The 12286-nt window shown below is 46.0% G+C and overlaps 1 protein-coding gene across 8 annotated transcripts in view; it reads right to left on the reverse strand.

Annotated features, from left to right (window-relative positions):
- The window catches only part of TTC7A (tetratricopeptide repeat domain 7A), a 198468-nt gene that overhangs the window by 109272 nt on the left and 76910 nt on the right, over nucleotides 1-12286 (reverse strand). For all 8 annotated transcript variants that reach the window (XM_077336987.1, XM_077336959.1, XM_077337005.1 and 5 more), the window contains one exon: nucleotides 2861-2918. In XM_077336987.1, coding sequence (XP_077193102.1) covers nucleotides 2861-2918 — 58 coding nt within the window. The remainder of the gene's footprint in view (nucleotides 1-2860; nucleotides 2919-12286) is intronic.

A 12286-nucleotide genomic window follows, 5' to 3' on the forward strand; every position in this document is an offset into this window, starting at 1 on the left:
AGAATTCCACAAACATGGAGCAATGGCTAAGAAAAGCTCTGTGTGTGCCCTTTTGGATGGATTAACCATATGGAGAATTGTACATACTTAGATGCACAAATTCACTTGATCCTCTGTCTAATCAGATCATGCATTACCTTGGGGAGCAACATAGACTTGGAAGGAATTTGCAAGGAATGAATGGGGTGGGGAAGAACAAACTCAGTCTGTTTTTTTGTGTTTGAGTTCAGGAAATAATCTTCCCTTTATATCAAAATAGCTAGTACCCCTGTGGAGATATACCCCCATCCCTTTACCCCTGCTCTCTTTCCTCATCTGCAAGTCTTTGAAAGGGGGTGAGAATGAGTTTGTATGTGTGAAAGGGATTGAAGCCATTAGCCTCCTCCTCTTCCTAATGTATGGGGTAGAAATGGTTATTACTCTATTTGTCTCCATAAATGGGAACTATTCTCTCTCTGGCTGAAACACAAATATTTTACGACATAGTTTCTAGTTAACATGTTATTTATCCAGCCCCAGAGCATCTTCTATGGTAATTGGGATATCCTGCGTTTCTTCATCATAACTGCCTCTTTCCTCACCAGATTTATTTACAAAATTTGTATCCCACTTTCCTGCCCTCATAAGGGCAACCAAGCTGGCTAACAAGTTAAAACATACATTTCAAAATCACATTTATAAAACCATTAAAATCGATCCCCCCATCACACATCATTAAAAAAATAAACAGAGTTAAAATACATAAAAGATATAAAACAGCAATTGCTGATCCTGGGAGACTTCAATGTCCACGCTAAACTGCCGACTTCTAGAAATGGGCTATACCTGGAGTTGGCCGGGGTCGACACATGGACTCTCACAATTTGTCACTGGCCCCACGGGCAGGGTGCTGACTGCAATGAAATCAGCCACATGCCCCCAGAATCCTGCCCCTCATAGCTAATCAAAAGAACACACAAGAGGATAGGTGCCCCACTCCAGGAGATAATCAATCTCTCCCTCTTAACTGGATAATTCCCGGAGGGGCTGAAGGAGGCAGTGGTATGACTACCACTAAAGAAACTATCCCTGGACCCATGAAAACCCACCAACTGCTGCACTGTCATGGATCTAGTGGACCAGGTAATAGCATTCCTGAATGAAGCTTTGGTCTTGGACCCAGTCCAGTTGGGCTTCCGGCCTGGCCACAGGGTTGAAACAGCATCGATTGCCCTGATGGATGACCTCTGCTATCAGCTGAACACAGGCAGGTCAGCAATGCTCATATTGGTCGACTTTAGGGCAGTGCTCAAGACAGTCGATCATAAGCTTTTTGCCTCACTGGTGGCAGGATAAGTGGGACAACCCTTCAGTGACTAATCTCCTTTCTCCAAGGTTGTGGACAGAGAGTAGCTATCAGCGAGAACCAATCCTGTCTCTGCCAACTCCCATACAGAATGCCTCATGGAGCAGTTCTCTCCCCAATCCTCTTCACGTGCCCTTTATCCCAGCTGGAATGGAGGTTTGACTAGGATGTCATCAATATGCCGATGACATCCAGCTCTTACTTCTGATGGATGGTGGCTCTAACTCTCCCCCAGACTCATTAGACATATGTCTGGAAGCAGTGATAGGTTGGCTCAAGCAGAGCCGTCTAAAATTCAATCCCTCAAAGACAGAGGTCATGTGGTTTGGTAGAAAGGGTCCCAGTGAGGAAGCGTGGCTGCCTTGCCTGGATGGAGTGCAGCTATCACTTGTACACTCACCCATGAACCTGAGTGTGACCTTTGACACCTCCCTCCCTACAAAGGAACAGGTCACAAAAGTAGTCCACCAGGCATTCTTCCACCTGCACCAAGCTAAGCTACTAGGACCCTACTTGGCCCCATAACATCTAGTCACAGTGATCCAGGCAGTGATCACCTCTTGGCTGGATTTCTGCAACTAGGTCTACACAAGTCTACTCTGGTACAGAACGCAGCAGCCAGGGTTCTCACAGGAACACTGTGGAGGGCCTGCATTCATCCCATGCTTCAACAGCTGCACTAGCTACCAGTTGAATCCCAAATCAGGCTTAAGGTTTTGGTAATCACCTTCAAGGCCATATGCAGTCTGACTCAGTGTATCTGAGGGGCCACCTCTCTGCCTATACCCCTCAAAGAACATCATGCTCTGTCACCTCCAACTGGCTAGTGATCCCTGGCCCCACGGAAGATCATCTGACCTCAAACAGGGCCAGAGCTTTCTCTGTTCTGGCCCCCACCTGGTGGAATGTGCTCCCAGAGGAGATCAGTGCCCTACCAGAGCTAGATCAATTCTGCAGGGCCTCCAAAAGGGAGCTCTTCCCCCAGGCATTTGGTTCAGGACACAAGTACTGAGCTACACTCCTGCAACAGCCCCTACTGGTTAAACATGAGTATCTGTGATGTTTAATCGGTGATCTATCTACTTCCAAGTTGGAGTGAAGATATCATGGATACAAGCCACAGCGGATGGGGAAAGGTCAAAGGGCTAAAAATAAATATGGTTAAAGAGTAATATAGGACAGCAATTATATCAAAATAGCATAGTAACCGAGATGTTACATCTGAGTCTAGGAATGTGTGCCACACAAAGCCCACTGCCCCTCTGAGAAGTGGCCCTGTCTGTCAAAATGACACCTCCTTATACTCCAGAACAGCACCCAGAAAAGCAGCAAGAGCAATCCTTTGACTGGCAACAATGATAGAAAATGTGCTTTCCTCATTTATTCCTTGTTAGCAGTAAAGGGAGGGGGGCATGTTGGCAGTAGAAATCCTTAAAAGCTCAAACATATTGATAAGCCGAGGGAAGATTTTAGATAACAACATAAAACAACCATCTGTCAACTGAGAATTCTCACCTTTCCAGAGTCTGAAGTGCTTTCCGGTGCAAGTCATCTTGCGTACTTTTCAGGGTAGCTGTGACAGAAGATACAAACATGCAATCTTGAAACCACTGCAAACAGCATGATCTTACAGTAGAGTATTACATTTTTTGAAAGTATTTTGGGGGAAATCATAATTTGCAAAACCCTAATGGCTTCAACCAGCAAAGCTCTTTAAAAACAAAACACATTTGCTACCTTTTTACTTGAGTCTGTAATCACTGGAGTCATGGAGGAGAGGTACATTAATGGGGAATAAAGGGAACCTTTATATTCAGAGGTAGTTTGCAACGTCAGGGGAAGGCATTGGACTCTGTGCCTGGTTAGCTGGCATTCTGGGGCAACTGGTTAGCTATCGTGTGAAACAGTATACTAGATTATATGGCTCACTTGTCTGATCCAGCAAAGATATTCTCATGCTGATTGTAACTTGACAGCACTTAATTATTATTCAGGCTTTGAAAGAGCACTTAATGATCCAACCTACTTTAGGATGCTTTGGGCTGATCCTGCGTTGAGCAGGGGGTTGGACTAGATGGCCTGTATGGCCCCATCCAACTCTATGATTCTAATATTATAGACTAGAAATAAAGCCCATTGAAACTGATACAACAGGCACTAGAAGTGGGGGAGGGGGGTTCCCTTTCCCCTTGGGCCAGGAAGGGATCCAGCCACCTTGCCGCGAGGCGGCTGGAGGGCTTTCTGGCCCAAGGGGAAAGGGAAGGGAAGGCATCCCCCCTCTACCCCTCGGGGGCCGGGTGGAGTGGCAGCAGAAACTCCAGTCCCCTCCACCAAAGCTCTACAACTGCTACTCCTCCCGGCCCTGCAAAGCCCCATGGAGGCTTGCCTGAGCCCCTGCAGAGCTTTGCGGGGCCAGACGGAGTGGTGGTTGGAACTCTTCACCCCCCTTGCAGCTATCCAGGTGCCACCCTGCCTGGCCCTGCAAAGCCCTGCAGAGGCTCATCCAAGCCTCTGCAGGGCTTTGCGAGGCTGTGCAGAATGGCAGAGTGAACTCCTGCGTCCCCCCAGGAGGGGGGCCTTCCCGGCCCTGGGGGGAACACAGCCTGCCCCCTCCCCACATCCCCACACTTTCCGTTGGGCTGGAAAGGCCCTCCGCAGCCTCTGTAGGGTGCAGAGGGCCATCCCAGCCTTGGGGAGAGCACAGCCTCCCTCCTTCCTGCCGCCTTCCCCAAGGGCCCTGTGGCCCTGTTAGCGGCCAGGGGAAACCTGGCGACAATGCCTGCTCTCCTCCCACCTGCTTCTTGGCTTTTTATTTTAACAGCACAAGCTGTTAGAGATGGTGTGCTGATCATTGCTTTAAATTGGTGTTTTTAGGGCCGCTGCTAGATCTTCAGGTATGTTTTAGGATACTGCTCCTAGCAATAATAATTTGTTTCTTTGCCAGTGTTAATATCCAAACAAAGAGCAATGTGGGAGACCTAATTTCTCCCAATTGGGTTCATAAGGCCTTTTTTTGTGGGCATGGGCACCATTTAAGGAATATAGGGCCATAATTACATGGCCCTGAAATCTCTACTACTGGAATCTTACTTGCTTTGCCTCCCCCCCCTTTTTTTTCTGCCTATGGTTTCTGGAAACCTGTCAGCATGCATGCTTTGAGCTGCATAAACATTTCAGAGACAGATTTTAGAGATGTTTTCCTGAGCCCTGGCAGTTCTGCATGGTCATCTGTGCGGAGCAGTTGGGAGTCTGCCCAAGACAGACAGTTTAGGGGGTGCACCTGCTGTCTCCTCTTTGTAGAAGACGTGTTGGGAGCCTGCTGGCTTGGGAAAGAGGGGACAAAGCTCTGCCAGAGGATCAGGCAGCACAAAGGTCCTCAGGGGATACTAAAACTCTTCTGGTGTAGGTTTTGGCTCCTGACCATAATATAAATTAGAAATGACAGGTGATGGTTTTGTCCTCTGATCTTTGGGAAAACCAACAGGACCTGGTTTTCACCAGTGAATGATTTCCTCCATACACACATACATCACGAAAGCAGAACACCACACAGTCAGTTGTAGCTCCTAGTACAACCGGGAGGTGGGTGATTTTCTAGAGGTAGTTACAGGACGCAAGAGCTTCATGTGATCCCTGAGGAATGGGCTGTCACTCCCGGAGATGCAGTTTGTTACTCTCTAGAGCCTCTTGTGGCGCAGAGTGGTAAGGCAGCCGCCTGAAAGCTTTGCCCATGAGGCTGGGAGTTCAATCCCAGCAGCCGGCTCAAGGTTGACTCAGCCTTCCATCCTTCCGAGGTCGGTAAAATGAGTACCCAGCTTGCTGGGGGGTAAACGGTAATGACTGGGGAAGGCACTGGCAAACCACCCCGTATTGAGTCTGCCATGAAAACGCTAGAGGGCGTCACCCCAAGGGTCAGACATGACTCGGTGCTTGCACAGGGGATACCTTTACCTTTACCTTTAGTGTTGGAAAGATGGATGAATGGGGATTTACTGGATCTCTTCTGTTAAGTACTGGGATTGCTAATTTTTGTTTTTTGCTGACCCTGCTCCTCTGATTCACAGAAATCACATAGGTAAAGGTTTTCTAGCTCTTTTTATCTCTATGAGCTATTCTGCCCCAGTACCACCGTACTGGGCTGCTGCTGGGTATTTGGGTTGGAGCGTATTTTCCTTGCTGTACTCAGTCCACCCTGAATTTGTGCCTCCAGACGAGGCAGCTAGAACAGTAAAGTTCCGCAGCTGGGGCATTTTTTGTTCCTTCCAGGACACCGCAGTTGCAGTTGCGGGAGGAACCAGGCCAGGATGGCCAAATTCTTCCTTTCCTGACATAGGCCACCTCAAAGCCCCTGGCCAAAAAACGGAACACAGAATTATCCATTGCAGTGGGGCAAACAAGGACTTAAGTTGGGCCAGGCCTGGGATGGCCACAGCCCAGCAACGTCATGTGAAACCTGGAATTTGCCCTGCCACCGGAGGAGTGGTGAGATGGGGCAAATTCCCAGTACAGGTCCATACCCAGATAAACCAGAGAGTTCCTTCAACAAATCTTGTGCTAAGTCTGTTCCCATACCTACCTGAGCAACACTGTCACTACAACTTTTAAGTTTGTTATTGAATATCTTGAATATCAAATGCCCTTCTCACTGATTTTTGAATGTTTCTATTTTTAATGTCTGATTTCTGATTCTCTTGCAAAATGTATATCAAATTTAGGCAATGTAACTAGCAGAAAGGCACTGCTGACAGATTACAGGATGTGCGAGTGAATCAGCCCTTGAAGGTATGACAGATGCAGCTGGATTTGGGAAAGTTGAAGTCCATCAGAACAACCTGTCTGGGAGTCTTAAAACCTGTCCCAAGACTACCTCCGCAAGCTCAGCCCAGACTCTACTGATAAGCTATGTGGATGGTTGTCTATAAGAGACCTAAACTGTCCCCAGCAACAAACCCAGCAGGAGTAATTTGTAACAGATTTACATTGTCCACCTTATCAAGTCAGGTCTCAGTCGCATATACGAGGTCAGTCACTTCCCCACTAATGCACATAACAGTAGGATCCTGTTTTTAGACATGGCTTTGATCAATATCAAGGTCAACCTGGGAAGAGAGAATCTTTTTTCCCTGCACATCAACTGGGATGGATGGGAAATATCTGGCAAGCCAGCTTTCTTCACAAACTAACATTCCTCATACTTGTGTGACTGCAGTAAAAAGGCAAGTGCTACCCTGGAGATTACTAGGAAGGGGTCCGAAACTAATCAATTAGTATAATAAATCTGTATAAATCTATCATGCAGCCTCATTTGGAATGCAGTGTACAGTTCTGGTCGCTTCTCCTCAAAAAAGATATAGCATTGGAAAAGGTACAGATAAGGGCAATTAAAAAGATTAATACCTTCCCTATAAGGAAAAGTTTTAAAGAGGCTGGGGCTTTTTAACTTGGAGAAATGATGACTGATAGGCAACATGACCAAAGTTTATAAAGCCGCCGGACAGATACTTATGGACACTTCAGGCTGATCCTGAATTGAGCAGGAGCTTGGACTAGATGTCCTGTATGGCACCTTCCAAGTCTAGGATTCTATGATTCTAAAATTATGCATGGGATAGAGAAGGCAGAGAAATATGTACTTTTCTCCTTTCTCACAATATAAGAATTCACGGGTACTCAGTGAAGTTAATGAGCAGTAGACCTAGAACAGATAAAAGGAAGAACTTCCTTCACCCAAAGAGTAATTTACATGTGGAATTCCTACCGCAGGAAGTGGTGGCAGCTACAAGCATGGATAGCCTTAAGAGGGATTGGTTAAACAATGGAGCAGAGATCCATCAGTAGCTATGAGCCACAATGTATAGATGGAACACTATGATTAGGGCGGCAATATTCTGTATTCTTGGTGCTTGGAGGGCAATACTGTGAGGGCTTCTGGAGTTCTGGCCCTGCTGGCAGACCTCTTGATAGTTTTGGCCACTGTGTAATTCAGAGTGTTGGACTGGATGGGTCACTGACCTGATCCAACATGGCTTCTCATGTTCTTATACTCATACTGCCATGCCATCGTGTGCTACCTCAATATGGCTGAGCTCCAAATCACAGCTCATAACAGATATGAACCAACTTATTATCACTAATTCCCCAGCTCAAAACTATAACCCCTCACCTCGAATGAAGTCTCAAACATAATAACGCAGCTTGTTAACTAATGGCATAGATAACTGTACTCAAATCTCCATGGCAGAGGAATGAAGGACTCTGGTGTTACCCTCTAGCACCCTCTGAGTGGCAACACACTCAAAAAGCAATCACACAATTGAAGGCTACAAAGTAGTGGGTCTCTACCGCCCTGTTCCTGCATATATACTACACACACAAACCCCTTTTAAAGAAAGTTTTTAAATCTAAGTCACCGTGATTTCCTGTTGTTATGGCTACAGCATACTAACACAGCTACCCCTCTGGAATAAAGAATTATAATGTCCCCAACAGATGATAAAGAAGGGGGGAAATTGCAAAAAGTAATAAAACTCATACCCTGTAAGTCCAGGAGCAGTAGCTCATTTCAAGCATGCTCTCTGTCAAGTTAAGCCCAGGGGAGTGTTTCTCACCCTCTCAAAGCCTTTGCTTGTCTCGTATAAATTCTGGATGAGATAAGGGAAGCTGTATTGTCACTGGAGTCAGCAACAGAACAGATATTGCAAGAGGTGCTTTGGGAACAGTCCACTGGGAATGCCAGAAAAGAGATTTTTAGCCAAGAAAAATATATGTTACAGAGAAGAAATCTGTGTTCTGTCAATAAGTGATCTCGGTTCGAGGCAGGGGGGAATAAAGCATCCTCTGTGAAATGCAGTTCCAACTCATTCCACGAAATGTAAATTCATCAGTGCACTTATATCTCTTTACAAGAGGTCTGTCTTACAACATAATTATGAGGCAGAAAACGTGTTTGCCACTGCATGGACACACAGCAGACAACCTGGCTCCCCAGCACAAGTAGCCCTAGCATACCCATAGCAGTAAACGTATCGTTTTTAGTATGTAGATTAAAAATATGTGAAGCAGTCCTCAGAGGCAAGCTGGAGAGTTTGGGATCCACCACCACCATTTAAAACATGGATCTGCTCTAGCTTTTCCCGTTCTACACTAACAAGATCAGGATACAACACAAACCATTTCAGTAAGCTAAATGTTTCTCCATTTGACAGTTATTTCTTTCAGTTGGATCTCCCAAACTTTATTTTATCATTTAAAAAATCCCTGGAGATGCTTGTGTTTTCTTCATGCTGGGGCAAATAGTAGATGAACTGCACTAGGAGGCAGACAGGGGCGTGCAACCTTCTTAATTCTCCTGGACCTCTCTTGATATCCTTCTGGACCACCTTTCAGGGCTGAGAATGGGAGGCATTATTCTGCAATGCTTTCTGGGCTACTTGAAAGGCAGGCTTCAGAGTGTGGTGCTGGAGGAATGCTACTCAGCCCCTTGGCTGTGGCTTACATGGTCCCCCAAAAAATTCCATCCCCCCCCATACACACAAACATACTTTTTAACCATCTTCTTGAAGCTGCAATGAGAGGTCATCCAGAAATATGGGCTTGATTGCCTACAATATGCAGTTGTCACTCTGCTCTACTTCAAGCTAATCCCAAGGAAGATGTGGTCCCTGGAGGTAGCTTGAGGTCCCTGGAGGTAGCTTGGGGATAGATAAGAGCTAACAAATGATATCTGAATCCCAACAGAATTGAGGTGCTATTGGTGGGAAGGGAGAAGGTTGAACCTGGGACCAGAGATATCTCCTGTTCTGAATCAAAAAGAGTACATCTGTGGTTTAGGGATGCTGCTGGACCTGGGCCTCCTATTAGAAAAACAGGTGGTAATGGTACATGGGGGTGTGTGGATTTTCATCACCTTTGGTTGGTGAGCCATCTGTTGGTTTCCTGGGGAAAGATGTTGCCACTACAGTACATGCACCAGTAATCTAGATTAGAGCATGGGGCTTCCCCTGAAGATTGTCTGGAAACAGTTGACTGAAAACGCTGCACCTAAAATGATGACCAGAGTGGGTTATATGGGCTATATCACTTCTGTCTACACTGGCTCCCATTTTTCTTCTAGAACCAAATCAGTTACTGATATTGGTTTTTAAAGCCCTATATGACTTGGGGTCAGCATAATTTAAGGACCCCTGACTCCTGTATGATCCTACTTTGTGGCAGAGAGGTTGCAGGATGGGAGAGATTGAGATCTGGGGATTTGCTCGAATTGCAGGTCATTTCCAGGCAACAGAGATCAATCGCCCTGGAGAAAAGCCCTGGCTTGGGATCTCATGGAGGTCAGGGGTGCCAGCCTTCAGGTGGGACCTGGAGAACCCACAGAATGAAAGCTCCTCTCCAGATTGCAGAGATTCCTTTCCCTGGAGGAAAGGATCAGGACAAAGGGCTGTGTTGCACTCCCCTCTACACACAGAGAGAGAACACAGAAGAAAAAAGCATTCATCCCTTCTCAAAATGCAAAGCTTATTAACCACACAATCACCTCACCATGTAGGAAATACCTCAGTGTCTCTCCTTAGACTGCTCTGAGAAGCCACTGGCCAGAAGGTCCAAATTTAAAGGAAAAGAATCTCATAACAGTCAATGAGCAAGTCAAAAAAGACTTACACCATCCTCCTGCAACAGCTTCTTCTGCCTGTGCTCTAGCTACATCTCTCTAAGGCAATGGCAATTTGTACAGCTTGGTGTAGTGGTTAAGAGCAACGGCTTCTAATATGGTGAGCTGATTTTGATTCCCTACTCCTCCACATGCTGGGTGACCTTGGGCTAGTCACAATCCTGTTAGAAACTGTTCTCCCAGAGCTCACTCAGACTCACCTACTTCACAGGGTGTCTGTTGCAGGGAGAAGAAGGGAAGACTATTATAAGCCACTCTGAGACTTTTTTGGGCAGTGAAAAGCAGGTTATAAAAATTACTCTTCTACTGGGAAGGTGCTACTGGGAAACTGTGTCTCCCCCCTCCACATGTCCCTCATGGTGCTTTCGTGCCCTGTCTACACTTTCCCCATCTTCCATGCCATTGGTCTCAAATTTGCTTTGTTGGGATAGTCTTGGAAAGACTGCAGCCATACCAAGGTGGTATCCATATGTAAAAGGAAAGTCTGTATCTTCCCAGTCCCACCCACATCAGCATTATTTTCCCTGCTGCAATTACCTGCAAAACAAACATGACTTTCTCATGCGTAAACATTACCAGGGCAGAGGCTTTTCCTGGCTGCCCTGGGTCCCAGAGCGGGGGAATTTCTGGCTTCCCACAGCCCCCCTCCAGAAGACACACAGGGGCTGTGCCAAGAGGAACCTCTCCCCCCCCCCCCCCAAGTCCTCCATGCTGAAATAGGCCAGGGGACCAGGGCAATTTACTGGCAGCAGGGCAACTCCTCTTCCAACCAGCAATCTTTTGACACTGTCAGGAAGTTGGAGGAGACAGATCCCTTGTTTGTTTTTTCATGGCTGAGGCCTATGACTTACTTATGAGTAAACTTTCCCACAGTAGAAGCTTTTCCTGGCTGTCTGCATGCAATTTTGCCTGATTGGCCCTAATTGGCAGAGTGCAATTGGAACTGATTGGCCCTCACTCATGAGTAAAAATTCCCAGTGTAGAGGCTTTTCCTGGCAGTCTGTACTCAATTTGATCTGATTGGCCCTCATTGGCAGAATGTACTCTCCCACTGTCATCGCCAGCTTGAAAACTACCTTTTCCCTGTCTACTTTCCCTATTGGTGGCATACCCCAAGGGCCAATCAGGTAAGGAGTGAGTTGGCTGCATGCCAGTTCAACTTTATAATGTTTAATGATGATAGTGATGTTTTATAGAATCGTTTAAATATGTTATATACTCTTATATTTTAATGCCTGTTTAACTACTTGAAGTTTAGTACTGAAATGTTTTGATGTTCAGAGGCTTGAAGACCCTTTGAAGTGGAAAGGTGTCACAGAAATCATAGAATCATAGAGTTGGAAGGGGCCATACAGACCATCTAGTCCAACCCCCTGCTCAACGCAGGATCAGCCCAAAACATCCTAAAGCATCCAAGAAAAGTGCGTATCCAACCTTTGCTTGAAGACTGCCAGTGAGGGGGAGCTCACCACCTCCTTAGGCAGCCTATTCCACTGCTGAACTACTCTGACTGTGAAATATTTTTTCCTGATATCTAGCCTATATCATTGTACTTGTAGTTTAAACCCATTACTGCGTGTCCTTTCCTCTGCAGCCAACAGAAACAGCATCCTGCCCTCCTCTAAGTGACAACCTTTCAAATACTTAAAGAGGGCTATCATGTCCCCTCTCAACCTCCTTTTCTCCAGGCTGAACATTCCCAAGTCCCTCAACCTATCTTCATAGGGCTTGGTCCCTTGGCCCCAGATCATCCTCGTCGCTCTCCTCTGTACCCTTTCAATTTTATCTACGTCCTTCTTGAAGTGAGGCCTCCAGAACTGCACACAGTACTCCAGGTGTGGTCTGACCAGTGCCGTATACAATGGGACTATGATATCTTGTGATTTTGATGTGATGCCCCTGTTGATACAGCCCAAAATGTTCTTAAATATAAATCTCAGAGATCATATACTTCTTGGGAAAAGGATATGTGAGAAAGAGGAACTCCCACATGCCACAGTCCCATTCAAATTTCCCTTTTCCCCACAAGCATTTTGTGACTGTGAATTTTAAAATTAAGAGTGGAAAATCTGATCATGGACATCCTATATATTATTTTGTGTGGCTCTCAATTCAGGCACCACCAAATAGTAATCATCATGTTAAAAGCAACATCTCCAATGGGATACCAGAGGAAATTCTGTTTGTTTCAGCAAAAAGACTGAACACTGTTTGTTTTCCAACCCTGACAAAGAATCCCTTTTATCCTTTTGGGATAAACAGCCCTTTCAGGT

Source organism: Paroedura picta, chromosome 1, assembly GCF_049243985.1.
Source record: "Paroedura picta isolate Pp20150507F chromosome 1, Ppicta_v3.0, whole genome shotgun sequence".
In the NCBI taxonomy this organism is placed as follows: domain Eukaryota; kingdom Metazoa; phylum Chordata; class Lepidosauria; order Squamata; family Gekkonidae; genus Paroedura; species Paroedura picta.